The sequence below is a fragment of the Cucumis sativus genome, chromosome 3 (genome assembly GCF_000004075.3).
Source record: "Cucumis sativus cultivar 9930 chromosome 3, Cucumber_9930_V3, whole genome shotgun sequence".
Lineage (NCBI taxonomy): Eukaryota > Viridiplantae > Streptophyta > Magnoliopsida > Cucurbitales > Cucurbitaceae > Cucumis > Cucumis sativus.
Genome location: NC_026657.2, coordinates 3192438 through 3219320, shown reverse-complemented (window position 1 = coordinate 3219320; position 26883 = coordinate 3192438). Strand labels below are relative to the sequence as shown.

The following is a 26883-nucleotide window of genomic DNA, read 5'->3' as shown; positions in this document are numbered from 1 at the left end:
GCATAACAGCCATAGCTATGTAACACGCCTCAAGTTCTAAGTTCGTTGAATTAACTTTTATGATCAAATTTTATGTGGCTGGAAAAGTCTTTATTACATGATTTCTTATTATCAGGTGGAAACTAAAGCCCTTAAAGAAAGCCTTAATTGAGAGAGACTGTGAAAATGTCTATAGGTTTAGAGTTTAGGGGTATCTATAATTACATATCTATGTCTATTTTATTTTAGTTCACACTCGTTGATACAAAAAAATTTTGAGTGCACATGTATCCATTTGTCAAATTATATTTGAATTGATGTTTGAAGAAATGATTAGTTGTCTAAGTAGGTAGAGGAGAGCATTTTAGTTTACCTAAGTGATAAAAGTTCATGAACATCAACTATATGTTTATTTACACAAAATTTGTGTGATCTCTTCCATTCGTGTAACTCAACTACGTTATACCTCTTTTGAACAAGAACTTATAATAGGGGAGAGCGTGTACTCTAAGAGTATTAAACGATAATTTGGGAATGTCTTGATTGAATGAACTTGCCTCAAAACATCGAATGGTTGAATTAAACAACTTCAAAAAAAAAAGTACGAGAGATCATTCCTAAACTAAACAATCTATGTTTAAGGCAAGGTCAAGGTTGAGCTACTTTTGAAATTTCGTTACTCGAACATTTGATATTTGTTATGGAGAGATTTTGGATCAGAGGACATAATCATCTTTAATGAGTTTGCAAATTACTCAATCAAGAAATGACGAAACTCTAGCTAGAGAACCATACTTCATGATCAAATTAAGCATGGGAAGGATTTGCTCGATCTCGTCCTCGGGAGGATGAGGCTAACCCTCCCCATTTGATGAAAAGTGCATGCATTTTATCTACTTCTGTCAAGAGAATTAACCTACCATGACTCAAAAATTGGATGCCCCTCACCATAATTTTATTATGAATACATCGTGGTGACTTCAAAAGAAGTAAGTTTATTCTTATTCCTAAAACTCACCCAATCAAAAGAGGGGGAAAACCATTTGTTTAACTTAAACATAGAGGTTTTGTGGTAAGTACTACACTTGAGTTCTCTCGTCTTTAACATCAATCATATTTATGATAGGATAAACAAACTTTTCTGTAAGAATATTTGTGGGTGCATCTTCAAAAGTCAAAATAGATAGTTTATTTGTTCAACTCGTTTAAGAAAAGTTTGTGAAGAATATTATGATGGGAAAAAAAATTATTTGGTTCCTTTTTTGAAAAGATTATTCTCTTTCAGGAAAGGTTGTGAAGAATATTCTATTCGGGAAAGTATTTTATTTGGTTCCTTTTGAAAAATATTATTTCCTTTTTTTTATTGAATATTTGTCGTTGAGTTTATAATGTGCTTGTATGAGGTTTATTCTACCGGCTTTTAATTCTATAAAACATGGAGAGAAACGGGTGACTAAGCAAGAGAAAAAAGTTTTGTGAGGGATTGCTTCGCGTTTAAACAGTCATTTATTCATAAGAATTTGAAGTTTGTTTTTCTGTAAGATTGAGAAAAACGTTGTTGCAATAGAAGAAGACAGTTTCGTGGAGAACGACTTCATGATTAAACAATTAGTTATTTATAAGAACCAGAAGAGTGTAAGTCCTCTCTTAATGTTGTGATTTGTTGTTGATATTTGTGTCATCTACTATTTAGCCTGAGTTAGTTTACAACATTCAAAGTTCAAGCTTCTACAGTATAATGATTTAAAAAGAACTTTTGTTTACATCTTAATGAATGACGTGAATCAAGGGGAGTTCCTCCAGTTCAATACCTTAATCAACTGATTGATGAGAAACTTGATTAAGGGGGAGATTTTGGTTAGTCAAATTTATCTTTGAATAAGTTTAGTGATAGAGTTACTTTATGTAATGGTGTATCACTGATAGTACTGGATGAAGATTAATATTGTTAAACTATGTACTATAAATCATAATAAGATGATTATGATTATATATCAAAGAAATAAAATCTCTGATCTTGGGTCAAGGACCCCCCAAACGTAGATGTTGTATCATCGAACTGGGTTAACAATGTCTAGTGTTTCTTTGTTTTCTACTTATCTATACCGTTAACTGCTTTTACTGTTCATCCATATTTACTGTTATTGTCACTTTTACCATTTTATCATTTTCAATATCATATTTGACAAATGTGTCACCTTCAAAATTTAAAGATTAACTTATTCTTTTACCAATTTATTATAGATAACCATTGTAATGATGCAATTAACACTATTTTTATTCACTCATGTTTCCACAACCTTATAAGATTGGTAAAATCTAGACATTTATGAAATTAGATTCTAACACAATATATTTTTTTTTAAGTATAACACAATTAGTCAAACTATTTACAAGTTGTAAAAAAATTTCTTACATTTATATCTATTGAGTTAAACACTAATAAAAGTTCATTAATAATAATAGAGATTAATAGAAGTCTAATAGTATGTATAAATTAGAAATCGATAGAAATTTATAAGTGATATAAACTTATGCGTAAAAATTAATAGAAATGTACTGTGTTTTTTTTTTCTTCTTAAAATAGTTTCACATTATTTTATAGGGGAAATTGTGAATTTGTATAAATTGTTTATGTGTGTAGTTATGGCATGGTTTATTGAATTTAGGTGTGAAGCATTTTTGCTAAAATGTAAAGTTGAAAATATTAATAAAACTATACATAAATAAAAAGTGATATTTAATTCAAGAACAACGCACGTGGCATAACTTTTGTGGAAAAAAACAATACTATTTAATATTGGAGAGATTTAAAAATATATCCTAAAAGCACAACCATTTCCCACTATTGTTATTATTATTGTTATTGTTTGTATAACCATTTCTACACAAATATTAGACTTCAAGAAAAAAAAAAGAGAGGAAAGGACTGACTTCATGGACTGGGCCTCTCTCAGTCCACCTAATTTTGGGCCTATAGAATAGCCCCTCACCTTTTATTTTTATTTTTACATTTTAATACCAATATTTACTAAAAACTTTTCAATTTTTAATTTTTTTGAGAAAAGTTTTGTTGATTCTTCATTATTCATAAACTTATTTGTTTCCTAAAGTTCTTAATTACTAATTTGACCTCCCTCTCTCCCTCTCTCTCTCTCTCTCTCTCTCTCTATATATATATATATATATATATATATATTAGTTACTTGTATTGTTTATGCATGAAATTATCTCCTAGAGACTCCAACTTCAAGGTAATATTGTATAGTTTTGTTAAGTCAGGGTGAGTAACGAAAAGGTTTGAGCAATGAGGTAGTCACAGTACCTCATAGAATGCAAGGATGATAATAGGGAAGAAGGGAAGAAGGGAAGAAGGGGGCATTAAAGAATGTGAAAGACATTAAATGGTAAGTTTGAAAGAAAAGGAAAAGTTTAAGGAAAAAGAGAGGGGTAAAATGGGAAAAGTGGAAGGAAGGCATTAGAGAGAGAGAGAGAGAGAGAGGGTGTGTGAGGGTTTTTGTCGTTTAGTTAAGGCATTATTAATTTAATTTTGAGTGAGAATTTTTCAAAGTGAAGTGACTCAAAAACCGACATTTCGGGGGAGCCGTCACTCTTCCTTATTAACTCTCTCTCTTTATATAATCTCTCTCTCTCTCTCTTTTTAACTATTTACCAACCAAATACATTAATTTGTCACAATAATTACCGTAAATTTTGAAAAAATCTATAGTTTTACGTAAATGTTATAAAAAAAATTTCATTACAACTACGTAAATTTACATTACTAATTGCTACACATGACCTAATTCATCTTTTAACTTTCAATTATATTAGAAGAAACAACAACAATCTCAAACTAAAAATGATGCAACTTGATGATCATTTGATAAGATTTTCATTGAAAATTCCTTTTGTATGAATTGAACATATGCATGTTAGCATATGAAATGATGAGACTAACACTTGAATGAGAAAGATTTAAGACTATAAAATTATGGTTAAAAAAGAAAAGAAAATTGTAAAAAGTATATTAAAAATCCATTTATACTTGAGTGGAAAATCAAGTATAATGATTTTTTATTTAATTATATTTTTGTATGAAGTGTAAATAGGTATTTTTTAAAAAACACCTAAAAATGTTTAAAAGTGGTCATAAACTCTAAAGTTAAATATTGTTTAGTTTTAAGTTATTTTGGAGTGAATGACTTAATTTTTTGGAGCATTTAAAAAAAAAGTAAAATAAATTAAAATATTTATCTAGCAAAATTTTGAATTTTATTATTATATCAGTGTAGAATTTGTTATAAGTTTAAATATTTTGTAAAATCTACTATTTTTAAAATTTTCCTTAATTTTTTCTTAAAAAACATGTGAATATAGAGCGGTGTTAATATGTGGAGATAATCTTTACTTTCGGGAGGATCGAGTTAGGAAGATTTATGCTTTATTTTTTAAGAATTAAAATTAGTGGATAAATTAGCAAAACTGGAATAAAAAAAATAAAAAAAAAAGTTTGTTTTAAATTTGAAAATTTTATATTTATTAAATAAAATAGTTGAAAAATGGTCCAAATCTGATACCAAAACAACAAATTTAAAAGAATTCAAAATTTCAAAACCTAAAATAGGAGAGTACAGAATTTGAAATTCGAAAAAAGAAAGGACTTTGAACCATTGCTAACATATATCTTCTTGAATCAAAGATGGGTTTGTAAATAAAATTGAAAGTAAACGAAAATTTGCATGACATAATTAAGGAATAAGAAAATAAAGAAACTTAAAAGAGAAGTATAATGATTCTTCACCCAAATTTCAAAGAAGCTTCCATCCAATAACAATCCAACGTTACCTGTGTTATTAATGACTTAAATTTTAGAATGAAAAATTAAAAAACTTGAATGAATGAATAATAATATGATATAAGAAAGTGTTGTTGATAAGTCACATGTAACAAAGAGATGATTAGAAAAGAAATGTTTGATGGAGAGAGAGAATGGAGTAGTAGAAAGAGATGGAAGAAAGTTTGAAGGAAATCAAAATGCTTGAAAACACGGTAGAAATTAAATAGAAAGAAGAACAGAGTGTATAATAAGACGAAAGATTTAAGATTATAATAATAAAAAAGAAATGATTTTTTGTAAAGAAGAGAGTGGCAGTGCAGGTAGGTTCAGTGTTTAGACAGCTTTTTTTTTCTTTTCTTTTTTTGTATCCATGCCATTTTAATTACAATTTTTTACAGAGAGATAAAAAAAAAGAAGAGAAGAAGGAAGAAGATAAATTTATGAACCAAAGCTTACTTTTTTCTTCTATTTATTTCTCTCTCTCTTAATTATTGTTTTTTTTTTCCTTCTTTTTCTTTAGAAAGTCGGTCTCTTGACGCATATTCACAGATTGGGAGGGGAGGGGGGGGGGGGGGGGGTGGAATCGTGGTGTGTTTAGTGCTACAAAGCCTGCTTTTTTTTTTTTTTTTTTTAGATAGAGAGAAAAAATTAAAGAAAAAAAATAAAAGAACCTGATGCCCGTTTGATGTGTTAGTGGGTGGTGCTGTTTTTCTCTCCTTCTTTCTCTCTCTTTCTCTCTTCACACTTCTCTTTGTCCATATCCCCTTTCAAAGACCCTATTTTTCATTTTTCTTCTTGTGAACTTGCTGCTAATTTCATCATCAGATGCTTAGGTTTGTGTTTTTACATCTCTGTTTCTATGGATCCTTTTCTGGGTGTCTTCCTTTTTTCTTTCCCATTAATTTTCTTGTTTTTGTTGGTTAATCTCTTGCCTTTTGGGTTATTTCATGATCTATCTCTACAATTTTCTGTCTTGGTTTTGTTTTGGTCTTTGGGGTTTGAGTTCTGTTTTTGATTCCTGTTTCTTTGGATTTGGGTTTCTTTCGTTTGAGCTTCACTGTTCACTCTACCAAGATTTGGGGTTCTTTAAATTTGGGGTTCTTCTAAGAAAATAAAGTAGATTTCTTCCACTATGGTTGTTTTTGCTGTGTTTTTAGTTTTTGTACTGATTGGTTTCTTCAATCGGTTGTTTACTTGATGATTCTTTGATGGGGTTTGTCTTTTGATTTTGAAGTTTCTTCAAATTTTATGCCTTTTTTGGGTTTGGTCATACGACTCTTCAGATGAATTCTCTTCCTAATCTTTCCTCTTGCTATCATCTACTTATTGCCGGAGATGGTTGCTACTTTAGAGACTTTTCGGTGTTGATTTTGAGCTTTATTTTCTGGGTTTAATCCAACATGAAATGATCTTCAAAACTCAGTGAATTTTGTTCTTGTTTCTGCTTTTGGGACTATTCTTCGCTTATCTTTTTGGTTGTTTTCTTTGACTATTCATTCCAGAGGTTTTCTTCATCTTCCTTCTCATCACATAAAATAACGTTTCAGTTGGTTCTGGAGTCTTCTATTCTGCCTTAACTTGCTTGGATCTCTCTTATAATTCATGATTTCATGTTCATTTCTTTACTTCCTGTAGGTTAATGGATGAAGATTCTGGTGGGGTTGTTTTGATCTTTCTTCATCTGGGTTTGGTTTGTGAGGATTTTTGTGTAAAAGAAGACTGAAGAAGGAAGAAGAAAACTGAAAAAAAGAGAGAGAGTAAGAAATCAGGAAGAGAGAGAGAAGGAAAGGACTGTACTTTTCTTTTTATATATGCTGAAGTCTAAGTTAAAGATAAGGCCTAGTAGTGGAGATAGTAGTAGTAGTAGAAGTAGAGCTTGTGACTGTTTAAAGAACAGCACAAGATCATTAGAGAAGCTTTTCATCAGATGTTATCCATTGAAAACCCTCCACCAGATCCCCCATATCAGCAACTGAAAACCAACAAAGATGAGAGACCTTCTCAAAACTTCCCTTTGCCAGAGGAGGATCTATCAAACGCCGCCACCGCCGCCGCTGCTGTTCTTGACCACTCCACATTCTCAAACTTCTCCTTGAGGTAATGATTTTAACTTCCTCTTCTTCATCATATTCTTCTTCTCTTCTGCTGTTTCTTAGCCTTTTGATTTGATGAACAGTGGATCTATATGCTTTCAACCTAATTGTAAACCCCCTTTGTTACTTTAATTAATCATGTCTACAACTTTCTTCTGTCTTTGTGTTATATATTTGTTTATTTTTTAACTTCAAAGCCGTAAATTTCTCCTGTTTTTCTCTTTGATGATCTCAAAGTTTCTATGCGCCCCCCATCTGGGAAAGATCTCTGCTGGGGTAGATCCACATGGTAAATTGTTGCTTGCTTGTAGTTTGCCCCACCAATGGGGCCAAACTCAAGATACCCATCTTGTCCCTATTCTTATACCTCTTAAGCTGTTTATACTTAACAACTTTTGCTTCTCAATGGGTTCATTTTACCTGTTTCATTCTTCAATATTCTCATAACATGTTTATATTTCTTTTTACTGAAAATCTTTGCCTTTCTTCTTCCTTGATGTTACTGTGGATGTCGACTTCACAGTCAGGGTCATTGTCTCTAGAACTGCATTTGGAAACTTTTAATGTTTTTCTTTTTCCCCACCATATCATGTATTTTACAAATTTTGATGATGTTCATTCACCAGACCAGAGTGGTCAACATCGTTTGATTCTCTTGATTCACTTTTATCCTCTTTTGGAACCATTCATTTGCTTTCTCGGTCATGTATTAGTGTGAATAATCTTATTTTTTCACGATTTTGGTTATTGCTAATTCTTTGGTCTCTATACTTCTAAACTGAAGACTTGTGGGTTTGTGAGAGTTTTTGAATATATATCAATCATCATTTTTATTAATTGAAAGAAATGGTTTTGAAATGCAGAGATTATGTCTTTGATTCACGAGGCAAGGATATACGAAACAACTGGCCATTTTCCCTCAAAAGTTTGCAGCTTTGCTTGAAACATGGTGTAAAGGATTTATTACCACCTTTACAGTCTCCTAATTGTGTGAGAAACCAGCGCCTTGTGGAGCTTGGAGGTGGAAGTTCAACATCGGAGTTCCGAGATACAAGTGTTTTTCATGAGGAGTTTTCTGGGCCCAAAGAACATGTAGAACTAGACACATCAGATGCTAAATTGGATCAAAAGCAAGTAAGCACTTGCATTGAATCAAGTTCATGTAGATGTGAAGGAGAAAATGGTTTCTCTTCCACCATGACAAGCATCTCACAACCCCAAAAAGAATTGGTTTCCACAAGTGGACCATCTAGTTCGTCTTTAAAACCCGATCATTTATTGGAAACCCCAGTTGTAGTACAGCCTTCTGGTTTTCCAGCATCTGAAAAGAACGGAAGTAAAATTAAAACCCCGGGTAAAAGGTGCAAGATAATAAGAAAATCTACCAACCACGGTGAACAAACATCGGCTGCAGATATTGCTATGAGCTTTAGTACGTTATCAGAGTCTATGGCTTCAAAAATATGCCCTGTCTGCAAGACTTTCTCCTCTTCATCAAACACCACTTTAAATGCTCATATCGATCAGTGTCTTTCTATAGCATCGACTCCAAAGTGTACATCAGACTCTAAACTCACAAGGTTGAGGATCAAGCCAAGGAAGACGAAGTTGATGGTTGATATTTATGCTACAGCTCGTACTTGCACGTTGGAAGAGCTTGACAGAAGAAATGGTACAGCGTGGGCTAGTTTGTCAGGTCTTCCTGCTCAGGATATCGAAAATTGTCAGATTAATGGAGGGAAAAAGCAGAAAGTGATGCCTGATCATCCTGATGAGGATGACATTGGCAATAATGCAGGTGCAGTTTATATTGATGCCAATGGCACTAAACTTCGAATTTTGTCCAAGTTTAATTCTCCTCCATCTAATTTGCCAAAAGTGCAAAATGATCTTGGTTCGAAGAAACTCGGAGGATTAAAGGGAAGGAAGTTTCATTCAGTGAAAAAGAAGAAATACCATGCATCTAAACATCACAAGCATTTCAAATTAGCTGCTCAAGGTAGCAAAGTTCCACCTCAAAAGTGCATTTCTCAGGTAAATACTGGAAACTTGAATTTTCATATGAATTATGGTGAATATTTTATGCACTTGAAAAATCGAGGTCATTTTCACAGTTTCTGTTCTTTTTTAAATTGATGTTTCTACAGTTAGGGTATTTTCTGTAATCATGCACCTTCTTTCTGTTAAAGTTATGTTATAATGAATTATTTACTAATCATGCAATGCTTAGAACTGTAATATTATTTTAGAATATCATTCCTGCAAATTTCTACCAATATGACATTCTCATTTAGCGTCGTATGGATTCTGAGTTTATCTATTCTCAATTGACTGTTAAGGTTCAAGAAGGAGAGAATCAATGGAAAGGATGTAGTAGCCTGGAGGCACATAAAATAACAAAGCAAGCGAAACCCCATGATTCTGGAACTTTACGACAATGGGCGTGTTCAAAAAGAACTAGAGCCAGTAAGAGCTCCAGAAAAGAGGGCTATCAACCTTCTACATTTAAATGGCATTTGTCTCATGAAACGGTGGTCGACACTGATCGCTCGGTTTTAGCTGACTCTTTTATCGAGAGAAGTCAAGTTCGGGATCAGACCAATTTTTCTGAGCATTGTGTTTCATCTCCTGAAAGCAGTGAGAGAACTGATAACTCGGAATACGAAGCCCATATTTCAGACAAAAGAGGGTGGTCTCTTGTCAGGAGGAATCTGAGGAGTTCATTTTCTGGAGAAATGGTTGATAGTGGTTCTCCAACACAAACGAAAAAGACTACCAACCATCTGAGCAAAGGTAGCGGTTATGTTGACAACAATTATATGGTAAACTCTCAAAATACCAATGGCAAAATCATAAAAGATTATCAGCCATCTGATTTTCCGCCTGGTTTTAACAAGATATCAAGAAATTACCATGCAAATGGAGTGAAAACCAGAAATTTGAACTCTTCTCGAAGAAAAGAGATACATGTCAGTGGTCGATCATCTACCGGGTCTAAGTCTCCTCAGTTTAATCAATTTTCTACTTATGAAAAGCCTGATGAACATTTTGGGTCACATGTAGATGAAGAGATAATTGCCTGGCATTCGAGTTTTGATCACAGCCATAGTTCATCCGATGAGAGCATTGAAAGTGATCAATCTGCAAAGGAAGAGGTTACTGAAGTAGCATCTCCCAAAGTAAGCATTGAACTCAAAAACAGAAGTAATAGAGAAGCAATGAGCAAAGCCATGGCTTTGATGAGTAGTTCAGATTCGGAACCTGAGTATGATGGACGCCACAAGGACAAAAACATGGATTCTCATGTTAGAATGGGTGCTGAGTTTCAGGAAAAAATCAAGCGCCTTGAGCTTGGTAGTAAAGAGAATTCATTTCACGAAGATGTTAGTGTAGATTCTTCTTCAAAACTAGCTCCAAAGGAGGGCTTCATGTGCTTTTGTAAATCCATGGATCCACAGTTTCAGAAGACGAACAATAATGTCACTCGGTGTGGCATGCTACAATCCAGTCAGAATTGTTCCTGCTCCTTCTATGGATCAGATGGAACAAAAGGTGGTCTCAGTGAATCCAGTTTTGGTCATGGACAAGAGATGTTTTTTGCCGATGAAGACTGCAGTGCTATGATGGGGCATGATGCTCAAAGGGAATTGGATTCTGAAGCCCGTCAAGGAAGTTCTTGTTTCGAGGTAGATCCAATATCTATTCCAGGACCTCCAGGATCATTTTTGCCGAGCCCCCCCAGGGATATGAGATCTGAAGAATATAGAGGAAATTCTTCATTGAGCAATAGCTGGGTTCATTCTTGTCAAGATCAGCATGATTTGATTGATGGGGATTCATCAGGTTCTCCTATTTCTGCAACATCAACCATCTCTAACTCGACAGCATCCAGATCTTGTTTTAAGCATAACAATTCATCTGGAGTATCTTCCGATATATTTCACGAGAAACTGGGGTCTGTATCTTCAAAAGCCGGTGCATTACCTTCTGTCGAAAATGATGTTGGCTTGACTCATGTAGTTTGTACAGATGATGGAAGGATAAACGGTGATAAGTTTAAAGTCAGTAAGTTATCTGTTGAAAGGGGAACTCCTGGTGCTGTAAATGATGGCCAACCTTGCCGTTGTCAGAGGGTCGACAGAGTTTCTCAAGGCATCAATGTAACTTATCAAGAACCACAACTGACAAGGCAACAGATGTCGACTTTGGAAACCATGCCAACCATAGACAGAAAGCAGATAACTTATAGTCTGAATGTTAGACCAAACAACTTGGATATTATGCCCGAAGGGCCTGCTTTGAGCAATGGCCGACAGGCAACGCCGGAGAATATGGGGTTCCCAGTCAATAAGTCGCCTTTCAAGTCCTATCCTATTGATGGTTTCTCCGATTCAGGACCGAGGTTTTCGAGTAATTGTGAGCCTGCCAGTCCAGTTACCTCTAATCCAGTACTGAGGTTAATGGGTAAGAACTTGATGGTTGTAAACAAAGATGAGGAAGATGTAGCTATGCCAGTTAAGAAGACCCAGCCGCATCCGCAACAGCAACCACAACATCACCATGTCTCTAGTCAGGTTCCAAGTTTTTCTAGCGGTTCCATGCAAAATGTTCGAAATCAAGCCTCTGGTTCCTTTCCTCATTGGCCACATCAAGATTCTTTGAAAGATCAAAATGCAGGTAATGTGTTGGGCCAGTATCTTGATGTAAGGTTGTCAAAGGGCTTCAGGAACCCTGGAAATCTGAATATGCCATTATCACATGGGCGGGAACAGACCACTTTGTTTCTGAAGCAGCAGACAGATGGTGGGCATACAGCCTCCCAAGCATATGAAAGGGACTACACAAACGAAGCATTGAACCGGCCTGAGCGCAAACTAAGCGAAGCATCTATGTACAACACTAGTAGAGCCCTCAAAATGCCTGATCATCAGCAAATGAATTCACTTTCTACAACCAATGCCATTAAGGAAATTAATGCAATGGGTGATACTTCTTACTGTGAAGCCAGATTCATTGCCAATGATCCAAAGTACCCTGGAGGAATGAGAACTACTCTTCAGATAATAGCACCTGCTGTTTCAATCCCTTTCTCTTCCAGTGGCAATCCATTGCATGTAAATGCATTTTGTTATCAGCCAAAGGATGCTTTAAATCTCGATAAACCTGCACCAATACACAATTCCAGTTTTCAGTCGACCCCCTCCCGCAAAGATCGTGCCAGTCCTGTGAAGTGGGATTGCAATTCAGAACCGCCATATGTCTGCAGGAGGGGAGTCTTTTAATAACTATATTATATCCACAGTAAAGAGTTACTCGAGATCTTTGCTCGTCGTAGGTTTTGCTAGCAAGTTCCTGCCATCAAACAATCAGTGCTAATATCCAAATGTTTCTTCCAAATGTTTGGTCATTTTTTTCCAGTAGCCAAATGTTTTTGAGATGCTTGTAGGCTTGTGCTGACTTACAGAAACCATCAAGCGATGACGAAAGCAGACGGGTGACGATACATTTTACCAGATGAAGAAGATACATACAATGGAGAATCAGAGAGGGGGGCTGTGTTACTAGCCAGTTCTAAAGCTATGAAGAGAGTAGATAATATATATTGTACAAGTGGTTTTCGAAGAATAATCGTCTTGAACCTTTGACCAAAACACAATGGAACTGAGCTTTCCCGATATTTAAAGCGTTTTTTCCTGCTCATTTTTCCAAGTAAATAAGTATTAGTCATTCTTTTTACCTAACCTTGATAGGTCTGAATTCATGACAACCGTTCGTTTTGGTGCTAGTCTAACAGGTTGCACAGATTTAATACAAAACATGACTTATTAGTCCATACACGTGACTAGGAAAAAAGAAGAAACAGACAACAAAGATAAAAAGGAGATTCCTTCATAGTCAAATCAATAGCAGCAATAACCATTACTGAGTAGAATATAGTTAAGCTGCACTAGATTAGATTAACTTCCATATCACTGTATTGAATATGAAATTTTAGTTGTACAATGAATGGAACAGAACAAGCCAAACTTGATGAGATCCCATAATTAGTTGACATTTTTGTCATTTGATGCAGTCTTTATCTTTCTTAGTCAAGATCACATTTTGATGATATAATTAGCTGTATTTTGATGAAAACAGAGATGGTCAAGTCTTGTTTTTGTATATTGATGTCATTTTCTTGTCACACAAGATCTCTCTCTCTCTCTCTCTCTCTCTATGTGAAGAATTTTGTTGTCAAAGAAGTGGAAGGGATTTAAGTCAGGTTGGAAAAGCTTCTATACGCATTCTTCACACACAACTCTTAAACATTGCTTTTATAGCAAGAAATGCATTGATGGAGTTAGTATTAGGTTGTTTATATTAGGGTGGCACTAGAAATTTTTTTAGATAGATGAACATGTTCTTGCATGACAAAGGTGATAGGTGGACCATATATATATGTGTGTGGCACGCGTATATATATCTATATATATATCCGTTAAAGAATTGATTAGCTGAGAGAGAGAGCACTTTTAAGAAGAGAAGGTAAAAAAAAGAGAAGTGATACGGATGTTGGGAATATTTGGAGACAAGAATGGAAATGGAGGGCTATCCCTTTAAACTTTTGATCTAAAGCTCTCTCTCCCTATCTCTCTCTTTTTCTCTCTCATTACTGCTTTTTTCTTGTGTGTGTCTATGGAACCAAACCTTTTTCTCTTTGCCCAAAACCATCATTAAAGCCATATTTTGTGTTCTCAAGTGCTGCTTCTAACTTTTGATGAGATAGTTTTCATTCCTACAGCTAAACTAGCACTAAACTTAAACCAGGATGATCGTATACTTATTAATATTAGTTGAAGAGAAAATAACCGTGCAATGATAATATTAAACTCTAAATGTTCAAGTAAGAGTAAGTCAATGATATATTTCTTCTTTTTTATGTATATATTTAATAAATTTAAATTCTTATTTGATCTCTATTTTTGTGGGTTTAATTCATTTTCATACATTCATCTTCAAATAACTATTTTTAACTTTTGTTTATTTAATCTATGAACTTTTAAAATATCCTTTTTGGACTTGTCTCTTTTCCTTTTAAAAATGGCCATTTTAATCTATATTTGCATATTTTTTTAACACAAAACGTATACAAAGCAGAAACTCAATTGATACAAATCTATGACTACACTTCAAGAACTTTTGTCGGTAACGTCTTGGATGTAATGTTTGGTGTTTCGAACATGTAAAGGGTTATATTAGCATTTGTCATATTCATAATATTTACAAATTTGACTTTAGGGTTTAGAGGAGTGTGTTTATATATATTCTCTAACCCTAGAAGCACTCATGATCTATAATCTAAATTATTTTTAATGATAAGATGTTTTCTTTCTATTCGTAAATTGTGAACGTAGCTAATATCGTGTTAGTGAACCATGTAAAATATGTGTGTTGATTATCTTTTGTTTTACACATTTTCTCTATTTATGATTGTTAATTCTTGACATATTTAATGCATTACGTGAATATGCTGAAGTTAAGACTAACTTGAACTAATGCAAAAACTCAAAAGTATAAAAACTAAAATTTTGACTATGGTATTACGTTAGTTTATTGATAAATCCTAAACCCTAAATTGGTTGAGAAGTGAGTTGGATTTTTTTTTGTATGTATGTGATTAATAAATACATACTTTGCATGGTGAAATCTAGACTGTTCCCAAAACTCTCTCTAGAAAATGGAGTCTTTGCTACTGTGGTCCACTTGCTTTGCTTCCACTTTACTTTACATATTGCCTTACATTACTCTCCCCCTCAAAAGCTTTCAACAACATTAAACAATTTAACCCACTCGTGGGGCTCTCTCTCAAACATTTCATATTACCCACCCACAACATCCCCAACATATAAAAATCCCATCCTATGCATCACAAATTTCACCCTTCTTAACATTCACTTCCCTTTCTGACCACACACAGGAACTTACCTTGGAATCCGTAAACTTGTCCCCATCTCGCTCTCAACATATGTCTATATCATTTCCATTGTAACCAAAGTCTCGTATTGGTTAGAAGTTAAAAGGATCGGTTTTGAAGTACTATGAGATCTCTTTGGAGTAAATGAATGGTAACATATAATTGTACTATGTTGTTTTGATTTTTTGATTTTGACCATTTATTCGTTTACTTTTTCTTTTCTTTTTTTTTTTATTCTGAATGACTAAAATTTTAAAATGCATTACTAAAAGTCTTTTGATAGAGTTGAATGACACTAAAAGTAAATGTTACATATGGATTAAATTGTACTTTGGAGCAAGTGGCTAATAGAAAATGGATCGTGATGAAACTGGCTGTTTATATATTGTTAATTAATTTAGCCATTGCCCTCTTCTGCTATAAGTTTATGGGCAAGTCATTTTTGAGCCAAGTATTAAGATAAGCATTTAGCCATTAGTTAAAGGCTCTTTCCAATGTATATTATCAATGCCATAACCTTATCCCATCTTTTTCTCTTGGGCTTCTCATTTATATAATATCCTTTGTGCTTCCTGTTGTCATTTTATAAACCAACAATTATAATTTATGTTGTGTTTGTATTGAGTTCACGTACATTTAAAAAGTCAATTCTCAATTCAAACAGGCCATAATCTCATTTAAGCCAAGCAGTTTGAAGAAAAATTTACAAAACGAAAGAAGTGATATGTTCATTCCATTTCAAGTGTGAGTTCAGCAAAAATGGCATAAAAAAAACACTAGCATTTATGATCCACATTAATCTGATTTTACATACAACACTTGGTTACTGAACTGTCAAAACTAGTTTACCAAGTGCCTGGATTTATTAACTACATCAGATCTTGCTCCGAAGCCGAACGATCTTCGCTAACGTTTCTTGTGCTGCCAGGGTTTGAGCATGGTTATGTCCCAACATGACTGTTCTTATACTTATGCAAGTTCTACATAGTTCTTCGGCGCTGTCGAAGTGTCCACCTCTTAGTAGTAGTTTCGCTCGAGTTTCAAGCAATGTAGCTTTTAGCAACGTCACATCTTGCCACACGTATTCATCAACTCGTTGATAGCCTTGGAACTTTTTCTTCCAACACAAGGACCCTTCACACCAGTCTTGTATTTGTGATACAAATGACTTCTCTACTTCCTCAAGTGCATTTGTGCATACCTTTAGCAATTCTAGTGCTGAGTTACATCTCGAAAAGGTTGTGAAGGCCCGAATCGCCAAAGGAAGGGCAGCCTTTTTTATGTATAGGACCATATCAACAGCCTTTAGTTGTACGAATGGAGGTTCAGATTTGAAACCAAAAACGAGAAATGCAGATGCCCATAAATGATCCAAGTTTGCCATTGTGTTACTACTACATTTCCTTATCCCTTGAACTATAGACTTGGCAGCTGATAAACCCTCCTTTCTTTTGGCAAACACTTGAGTTATGGGATGGAATTGGATCCAACTACCAGTTTGCTTGTTCGCCTTCCGGGCGAGTCCGAACTTGATCAGAAGAAGAGCTGATTCTTCCTCACTCTTCCAAGCTTGTGAAGCTAAACAAGTGGAGCAACAACCAAACATGAAACTCAAGTATTTACTCCAAATTTTAAACCCTTTTCTTGAGACAGCCATATCCTTTGCTGCTGTGGCTAGTACAGACACTGAGATGGGTGCTGGGGCGAGCCAGGCACCGACCAGAAATATTCCGGATGCTAACGGTCCATTAGTTTGCTCCAATATGGAAAAAGAAAAGTAAATGATCTTCATCAGGAAGGGATTGCTTTTGCAGTAGTGCTCTTCGTTTATGCTTATATAAGGGCAGGGAGAACATTCATCGATGGGTACTTGTTCAATAGCTTCAAAAAGAGAAGACGGGGTGATTGCAAGCTCGCAAAGCAGCGATCCAATCACCCAAAGTCCATATGTCAATCTCCCAAGCCTCTCATCGAACTTCTTCAGATATTCCAATTCATCTGCTGGGTATTCTTTCTTCCTTCTTCCTCTCATCAAAACCATTGCATCAGCCAAAGCCAATGGATGAATGTTAATCATCCGAAAACTCATCACCTTAGAGAGTCTCGTAGTGATGATCACATGGGATCCTCCGGTGTTCCTCGGCAACAAATCGTTCAAATCTTTCCCTTCCCACCAGTCCTCTTCTGCCTCAAGATTATCAATGATTAACAAATATGGCATGTCTCCAAACAGCTCCCTCTTGACTCTTTTGAATGCCTCTTGTTCTTGCTCCTCGAAACTCCGAAACCGTCCTCTATCCTTTTCAGCATCAGCACTTATGTCTAACCCTAAGTTCAAAGATAAGTTCAATATATTCTGTCGAAAGTACCGAGCTTCACCACCGACCCATAAAACCATCTTGTATCTTTGGGAGTATCTATAAGCAAATTCCAGAGCAAGTTCTGTCTTTCCAATTCCAGGGTTTCCATTGATGCACACTATGCTGCTGCTCATGCTCTTGTGATTCCCACTCTTGACCATTTCTTTGTGCTTCGATCTCTTGAATGAATTTCTTCCTTTAACTGGTTCAATCCATGTCTCCAAAGTTGGATTATCAGACCTCCCTATCTCCAAATTGATGAACCTACTTCCCCTCACACTAACGGGCTCACTTTCTTCATCTGCTAAGCCTTCAGATTGCTGGCTGGAATTCCCTTCAACGATCAGAGTAGAAACCGTACCGTCTTGCTTGTGATAGCTTCGATTACCAAACAGAGTAGCTTCCATTTCCATAATCTCCTTTTCCCTCCCTAAAAAGCATCTGTTTCTTGGAAATGGCAGCTCCTCATATCTTTCAACATCACTTTCAGTACTCATCCTCCCAAGCTTTCCCCTCAAAATCCCAGCCGCTTTAGCTATACAGCTTCTCCAATTACCTTCATTGGCTTCCAACTTGTATTCATGGAACCTCAACAATCCCTGCACTGTCTCTTTGTACTCTTTATCCATGGAATTATAGTTGAGAAAGCTTGAGATCTCCGACGACTCCATGTCGAAAAAGAATGGAATCAAGTTCTTCTTCTGTGCAAAGAATCTCACCTCCTCCAAGGTGAAATGGTTATGGAAACTAGAGCTTGTGAGGACGACGACTCCGAAAGTTACTGAGCTGATAACGCGGTCAGCGATCTCGTGGCTTTGGTTATCGGAGTACTTGGACCGGTCAGCAATGAAGCAGGCAATTCCTTGAAGTTCAAGTTCTGATTTGAGCCACTTACAGAAGCGTATCAAGCCATTAGCTTGGCCATGAAAGCCAATGTAGACATCACAGCTTCTGAGTTTAGAGGTGGAAACAGGAGAGAGGGGGCCGCCGCATTTGGCGAAGGAGGTCCGAGGAACGGGGAAGGAGAACGAAATGCGAGGCGGGGCGGAGTCGGGGACCGGAACACAGGCGACAAACTGAACCTTAGAATCAGAAGGGTCATCGGAATATTCATATTGGTCCGAGGGAGGAGTGTAGGAACTACTCGGAATATCCTCAGATTGGGAAACCAGCGGTGAATGACAAGTCAGCGCCGCCGTGCTCTCCGCCGGAATAGGCTTCTCTTCTGGTTTAAGGACCACCGCCCTCGGCGAAATGTACGGCGACTGCAAAGCCGAAACAAACGCCGATGACGGCGGCGATAAAAGGGAAGGGGAGTTATAAGGAGATGATTCGATTGAGCTTTTGAGCTCCGGCAATGCCAAATCGGAAGACGTCCCAGGCGGTTTACTGGAAGTTGGAGCTATTTTAATGGTGAGACAGGTGGAAATAGCCGGAGTAGATTCTGATTCAACCCCATCAGAATCCATAGCTTTAAAAAACTTGAAAGCGGATCCAACTTGAGAAACTTTCAACTCATTCACTCTGATTTAATGCAACAGTAAAAAAGAAAAACCCGGGCCTTACTCTGTTCAACCGCCATGGAAGAACAGAAAACAAAATGGAAAGCTCCAGAAACAATAAAGAACCAAACCCAAAACTCAAAATCGAAGAAACAAAAAAAGTTAAGAGCAAAAACGAAAGATGGGTTTTCGATGAAAAGAGAAGAACAGAAAACAGGAACCCTTAATCACATTTTCAAATCAAAACCCAAGATCAAAAAGAAGAAAAAAAAGAAACCCAGAAAGTTGCAGTAAGTTACCTTGGCACTGCTTCATTGACGGCCAAAAAAACCCATATCTCTCTCTCTCTCTTTATCTATCTCTATCTCACTGTGAAACAAGTACTACAAGTTGGATCTGAGAGGCATTTGAATAAAGAAAAAAAAAACAGAGGAGTGAATAGTTTAGCCATATTCCTCAGCCATAGCTTAGAATAAAAAATAGAAAAACTGTCTCGAAATGGGGCAATGGGTTTTTGTTTTACGTGCGATTGAATTCCATTTACAATGGAAAGGGGAGAAAAGGGTCAAAAGAAAAATGGGTCACAGTCACAGAGACCGAAAATTAGTCAGAAAAAACACAGAGGGAGAGAGAGAAAGGGGGGAGGGGGTATTGGGAGTGGAACCATTAATCCATCACCATGGATGGGCTGTAAGTGAAGAGAAACTTGAACAAATTAAAAAGTAAAGTAGAAGAAGAAGAAGAAGAAGAAGAAGAAGAAGAAGAAGAATAGTTGTGAGAATCAGATGGAGACGAGAAAGGGAGGAGATGAAATTTGAATGAAGAGGGAGAAGAGGGGATTGGGTTAATAATAATAATAATGTGTTGAATCTGACAAAATATGAAACAATCTGCTGTGGAAATTGTACCCATTAAGACCAGTCCAACTGAACCAGATGCTCAGTAGTAGACATTGTTTGATACCAACCTCTGTTTTTTTCTTCCCTTCTTCTTTTCTTCTCCTTTATTTCTTTCTTTCTTAAATTAAAATACATACTCTCAATTTTGAGAAATGGCAACAAATAAAACATTTTTAAGCAAAATATTTAACCAATTTCTTTTTATTTTTTTAAAAAAACTCTTCATACATATATATTAATATTACATCATTTAATCACATCTAACACACATCTTTGGTTGCATTTCACAATCGTCTCAACTGTATCGACTCAACTATTTTTCGATTACTATTATATTTAATGACTCGATGACCCAAATCCAAAACATGAGCATTTTACTTTTCAGACTCACGCTTCCCCTGTATCCTTTCTCGATATCTTTTAAGTCTAGATTCACCCATCAACTTTGAGCTTCCATGGTAAGTACAATTATTATTTTTATAATTTTTTAGTCATTTAATATAAAATTTTAGTATTAATTAATTTTTAAAAAATAATAATTAAATATATAACAATCATTTTATAAAATTACAAATATAACGACTTTTAACCTATTTTATTATATTTACAATTTTTTAAAAATATTGGTATATAATTAAATTACTCTATTTGCAATTATCTCTTTATTTTAATTATTTTTAATAATTAATAACTACTATTTAAAATACTTGTTTATTTTTAGTAATTGAATAATTAATAATCAACGTAACAACAAATTAAAGTATAATTTATGACTACATTTCTCTTACATCTAATTTAAGCAATTATTTAATTTTAGTTTATACATATATAATTTGTAAATCAATTTCAAATACTTTTAGCTTTCAAATATTAATTATACTACCTACCTAAACACATATATTAATTATCTCAAACATTTAAATATCAAATATAAGACATTTAATGTTCATATCATCAAACAATTATATGTAATCCAAACTAGTTATTATATATAAAAAAAAAAAATCTGTATAAAAACATATAAATAAATTCAGAATATATGAACTAAAATTAAGATAAAATATATAAAGTAAAGTTAGATACTTAAAAGTACAAAATCTAAAATTGAATAACTTTTACTTACGTTGGTCAGATTGACATTTTAACTTTTTTTTTTTCTTTTATGACTTATATCAAATACTTTTAAAAGGTAATAGGAACAACGAACCTCAAAATTTATGAAATTAACTTACGATTTAATCCTTATTTAGAGTTAATATGAGCTTACATTACCTACTTTGTTTAATAAATCACCAAGGGCTTTTGTTTCACATGCTACCATACAACTATACAACCAATTTAATAACACACCAAGATTAACGGTAGAGAGTTTGAGTACGAACAACATTGATTAAGGACATTAATTGTACATTAACCTAACACTAACCTTTTCAAACTAATTATCACTAATTTTGTTGTTTTAAACTCTCAAAATATCTTTTTTATAATTATTTTGTTTTAAAATTATTCAATTAAAACATAAGTGGATTAGATTTATTAAATTGTTTAATTTTCACTCTATGGTTTCTCTAAAACTTGTTGGGGTGGTAATTACAATTGCAATTTCTCTTGTTTGAAGGTTAATTACTAATTATTGCATTAATATATTTTTAAGTTAAATTGTAAAAAAATTTCTTAAAACTAGTCATCCACACCTATTTTTTGTATATTATAAATATAGTAAAATGAGTGATATTAGACGGCACAACTATGAGAGAGAGTTATTCACCTTTTAAATTTGCTACTTTAAAAATATAGTTAGATGAATCCTATTATCATTTCTTTTTTTCTATTATTTGAAGCACTCCAAAATTCATATAGTTAAATATTTAAATATTATTTTTTTAAGGGAAAAATACTTTTTAGTTTTAAAAAATAAAACAAGAAGATATATATATATATATATATTTTAAAAAAAGTGGGATATAAATGATAAAAAGAAGAAAAAGAAAGGTAATGGACATTTATTTAATGTAAGGGACCCATTAAATAAATACATTAAATAAATGAATAAAAATTACAATTTAAATTATTATTCGAAGAAAAAGAAAATAAAATGGAGAGAGACTGTTGTTACTTACAAGTTATAACCTATTTTGGTCTATGCACTAAAAAAACCCATTTCTTCTTAATTCTACTTTGGAAAAAAAATAGTTATAACTGTGCTTTCATATCTTCGTTATCTCAGTTCATTCATATATCTCTTCTATTGATGGTAAAATTTGTTTTCATAATCTCACAATCTCTCTCGTTTAATAATTAGATGTGATTTCAGTTCATTCATATATTTCTCTCTTGTTAATGGTAAGATTTAAATAAGTAAAAACACAATTGAAATTCATTGTGACAATTAATAAACGATAAATTTTAATTTGGAGAAGATCAATATGACCTGCAATTAGATGGACAGATATACGCATTTGAGTGTCTCTTTCCATATAATTTTTTAACACTTGAGTTAGAAATATATATATGTCCGTAGAAGTAGAAAATTTGAGTATTAGAATGAATAACTTAAAACCAGCTCTTCCAATAAGGTAGGCTTTCTAAATTATCTTATTATCTTATCATCCTTTGTCGGTCATCCAGATCTTATGTGTTGTATCCTTTCTTTGGAAGAGTCGAGGCTTTGCATGTTAGCCTTAACCTGTTTTGATTTTAAGTTATTACTTTCAACTTAAATTTTATGTTATCCTCTTGATTATGTTATTGTTGTTTCGGTTTTTACAAGTTCTTTCTACTTATCATGTCATAAAAAAATGAATTGTTGAGAGAAAAACGCAGTCCCTATTATAAATAGATGCCATTAATTGTCAAGTGTCACACCCTCCACATTCCACTATATTGCTATGCGTCACTTTCTTCCACATGGAATAACTTTGCTTCTTGCATTGATATCAATCCTTAGTAACTATTTTAACTTAAAACCTCCCCCAACTTTGCCATTGGTGAGTTTTGCATGACAAAGGCACCATGAAATTTTCAAACGAAGGGAAGAAAGTGGAACTTTTTCGATTTTTGATTTTCTTAATTTTTATTTATTTTAATATTATATTTTCTCTATTTTCGTATTCCCATCGGCTCTCTTTTTTTATAATAGTCTCCCCATTTCCCCTACAAATTGAACTCATGAATTTAAGTATATGGTCCAGTTAATTAACATTTGACCATTTTGTGAAAATCATTTATATTCAAGATCCATCTAGGGCTAATTACTACATTATATTTACAATATTAGGCCATTGCATTATATATGTTTATCAGCATTAACTCAACTAGGTTAAGTTTCAATATTTTACTACTCGATGACTACAAAAATAAATATATTTTCAAAACCTAAGACCAAGTGAATTTATTTTTATAAACCTAGGAACTCAGTACATTTTTTTAAACTCGAGAATAAAACACACACATTCATTAAAATTTGCGGGACAAAAAAGATATATAGTTTTTCCTTTTATGTATTTGTTTTAAAATTAATTCATTAATTATATACTTAGACACTTTTCGGTACAACAATCATAGGATAGGATTTGTCGAGCATCGTATACCATTTACCAAACTATTGAAAATTATTTTAGAATTTTAGAATTTACAGGTGTGCAATGAAAACAAAACTGAAGGCATGAGATTAAAAGATGGTTATAGAAAATGATTTTAATTAGTATATGGATAGAAAGTTAATTAATTACTCCAAATTCATGATAAATGAGTATACTTGGAATCAAAATTATTAAAGAGGAAAAGGAAAAAGAAAAATAGAAATTGTAGGAAATGAAAAATCCAAAATAATAATAATAAAAGAAGGATTTAATTTATTGCTTGATGAGCTAGAAAACCAAAGCAAAATAATAATGCATGAATTGATTATCCCATGTGCTTGCTTCTCTTCTTAATTTCATTTTATACAACTTTTAGTAATTTTGATTAGTAATGATTGAGGAAACTACTATATTTTTTTATTTGTTTATGTGATTCTATTTATTATTTATTATTTATTATTTATTATTTATATTAATTATTATTTAAAGTAGATTCTACTTAGCTTTAGCCATTAATTATTAAAGAAAAAATATATATAATGTAGATATATCTTTTAAGATGTAGGCCATCCATCTATGAATAATTGACTATGACTAAGAGAATATATGAGATTTCAAGGATATTTCTCTTTTATATTATAACAATTCTTTTTATACAAATAAAACTAATAATAATAAATTTACAAATATAAACAAGAATTTGCTTTTAAAACAATTATATTCCTAAAATATATTTCTATAAGACGTTTTTGTTGATTGTTTTCTTTAAAGAAAAATAAGTTTAACTATATATATATATATATTACTTAATTTTGAATTATTTTAAAAATTTGTTAGTGCAGATGTAAAAGAAAATTAAGGTTTAAATCAAGTTATATTTTTCTATAGATAAAAGGAAATGGAATAATGATGGAAGGTTGATTGAATTGTTTACAATGTTCACAATTAATTAGGAAACTCTAAATATATTTTAGCGTAATTTCTAAAATGTTTAGGAAATATATAAAATGAAACAAAATAATAAATCATACAAACTACTTTTGAATTAATAAATAAATATTTTATCTTCAAGTTAGTAAGTATTTTATTATTAGTTTGTAGGACAAAGTTGGAAGATAATTATTTAACTATACTAAATAAAAATTGATAGAGATTTTATATTTTTAAATTTAAAACAACCGTCTATTAATTAATTACAAACTAACTATAATAATATTATTATTTTTTATTCACATTTATAACCTTTCATATTTTCTTTCTTTCTTACAAAAAAAAAAAATGATGAATGTAGCTAAAATCTAGTTGGTTGATTTGGTTTGAAAACTAGGCTTAGATTGTTTGGTTGTTTAAAGAATAAAATAAACAAAAGTCAAAATGTTTAATTTAAATTTTAATATATAGTTGAGTTTAGTCGCAGTTAAATTTTCATTTTCTATTAGTTTGGTTGCTACATAAGGACCTAGAGTGAAGAGAATCAAAATAGAGAAATTAAAAGAAACACAAATGTACATATAAACTCTTTTTTATATCTCAACTTAAATTCTTTTTTCAACCGGTGGTTAAAGTATGATTTATTTTTGTTTGGGGTAAGTTAGGAGATGGATAGATTGAGATGAGAGTTTAATGAGATGAGGGGTTAGAGGTAAAGTCACATGGAACATTAAAAGCCCTCCAAAAAGGCAAAGTCTCTGATTTTAATTATTAATTTAAATAGTATAGTGTCCAACTAAGTTTGTTGGGTATTTCTTTTGAATTTGATTTTGGAGAGAGAGAGATGGAGGAATCTTAATAAAGAAATGAAAATTGGAATATTTTGGAGATTGGAATTAAGAAGAAGAAAGAGGAGAGAATGGGTGGGTGGCCCATTGACCAGCTCTAAAGCACCTATTCTTATTAAGAATTATTATGACCAATTAGAAGTACTCCCTAAGCCCAATCAAATTCCTTCTCCCTCTTTCTAATTATCCTAATTCTTCACATTATTCTCATTCAACACTTTTTTCAATTTTCAAATATTTACTCTTTTTTTATTTAATATCAATTTTCACAACTAAAATACATCACGCAATCCATAAAATATAATATTAAAATAATAAAATATAATAACTAATATTTTTTACAATTTGTATTACTTCTTTTAATATCAATTTTGTACCCCTAAATTTTAAAAACTATACTGAATCAATTTAAACATGGATGAAGAATGATTGTAGAGAACAAAACATATCAAAATTTCATATTATATTTTGAAATTGGAATGAAATTTTGTTCTTTTTCATCTTAACAAAAAAAAAAAATGGTAACCATATGTAAAAGAAAGTTCATATCTTAGATACTATTTGGGTTGTAAATTAATATACCTTTAAAAATAATATTAAATTCTTGATCAAAAGTTTGAAATTTAAAATGGAATAAAAAGTGGTTTTCACTTCCAAAACATATTTGGTTTTTAAATATGATTAAGAGGTAATTTTTTAAGTGACAGCCATGGTTTGTTTTTATACCATTTATGATCTTTCTTTTACAAAGGAAAATATTTATGAATTTGACCAAAATAAACCAAATTAACTTAATTTAAAAAAATAATTTTATTAAAAGTTAGGTTTTAAATATGCATTTTAATTTTGAAACAAAATTTTAAATTTAACTATCAATTAAATTAAGTTTTTGGGTTAACGAATGAATTAAGATGTTATGGTGAGATGGACGGTTGTTTCATTTACCCTTTTATTTAACAAGTATAATTTGATTTAAATGTATTGTTCGCTAAAATAGATAAAATATTTGTGTTTATGATGTGTAGTAATTTTTTACTCTTTGGTAGTTTTCTTTTTATGAGTATAAATATTTAAATTTTTAAAATTGTTCTTAGAAAAACCAAAGAAGGATTATACGTTTAAATAAATAAAAAAACTAACAACACAATAATTTTTTTTCCAAACAAATTCTAAAATAACTTCTTCCAAAATGAAAAATTCTAAAATAAAAAACGGCTTGAAACTATTTTGAAATGATAAATAACACACATGGTATTCTAAACTCGAGATTAAAAGATAAAATTATCTTAATAAAACTAGTATTAAAATACAATTTTATCAATAATTATGAAAATATGAACGTAAATGCATTCTAAAAGAGTTTCTTAATTAGATTATCTTTTCATTTTATAAATATCATAGTTATTAGCAATTCAATTTTTTTCAATTATACAAGTGTTATATATATAACATTTCTTCATATTATATATATATATGGAAATAATGTATAATAACATGATAAACATAAAATAAATTAAATGCAAATTTTATACGTAATTAAATAAAATAAATATCTTCTTATTTACACCTATTAAAAATACCAAAAAATATAATAGAAACAGAGAGCAAGTGGAATATAGCCATAAAAGCAAGTTTAGTTTAATAATAATATAATAACAAGTGCACGAAAAAAAGAAAAGCAAAGATTATTGGTCTAAAAAATCCAAATTTACATGTGACTTAACACTTTGAATCATGTCGGTTAGGAAGAGACTTAATTATTCGAATAATTTTAGTAATTGAGTTGCGCTTCAAAGTTAGATATTTCCATGAACTTTGATGGGAAAGAACTTTCCTAACCTTTTTTTGCCTGCATATAGTTGATTGCTCTTTTTCGATTCTTCGCTTACCAACTAAT

At 32.4% G+C, this 26883-nt stretch overlaps 2 protein-coding genes across 2 annotated transcripts; one reads left to right on the top strand and one right to left on the bottom strand.

Moving 5' to 3' along the window:
- The first annotated feature begins 5440 nt into the window (after nt 1-5440).
- On the top strand, nt 5441-12639 carry LOC101208094 (hypothetical protein). Its single transcript, XM_011652155.2, has 4 exons — nt 5441-5652; nt 6455-6916; nt 7776-8946; nt 9252-12639. The coding sequence occupies exons 2-4, from the start codon at nt 6747-6749 to the stop codon at nt 12192-12194; spliced, it is 4284 nt and encodes a 1427-aa protein (XP_011650457.1). The 5' UTR covers nt 5441-5652; nt 6455-6746; the 3' UTR covers nt 12195-12639.
- A 2878-nt stretch (nt 12640-15517) lies between these two features.
- Nucleotides 15518-19732, bottom strand: LOC101212498. The gene has a single exon (XM_004148244.3). It carries the CDS (start codon nt 18693-18695, stop codon nt 15741-15743), a length of 2955 nt encoding a protein of 984 aa, XP_004148292.1. The 5' UTR covers nt 18696-19732; the 3' UTR covers nt 15518-15740.
- Between the last annotated feature and the right edge of the window lie 7151 nt (nt 19733-26883).

Excerpts from the sequence above, each read along its gene's own strand:
- LOC101208094 (XM_011652155.2), top strand. The coding sequence starts at position 6,747 with ATGTTATCCATTGAAAACCCTCCACCAGATCCCCCATATCAGCAACTG. Across the intron at positions 6,917-7,775 it reads TTCTCAAACTTCTCCTTGAG|AGATTATGTCTTTGATTCAC; the intron begins GTAATGATTTTA and ends TTTGAAATGCAG. Across the intron at positions 8,947-9,251 it reads CTCAAAAGTGCATTTCTCAG|GTTCAAGAAGGAGAGAATCA; the intron begins GTAAATACTGGA and ends TTGACTGTTAAG.
- LOC101212498 (XM_004148244.3), bottom strand. The coding sequence starts at position 18,695 with ATGGATTCTGATGGGGTTGAATCAGAATCTACTCCGGCTATTTCCACC.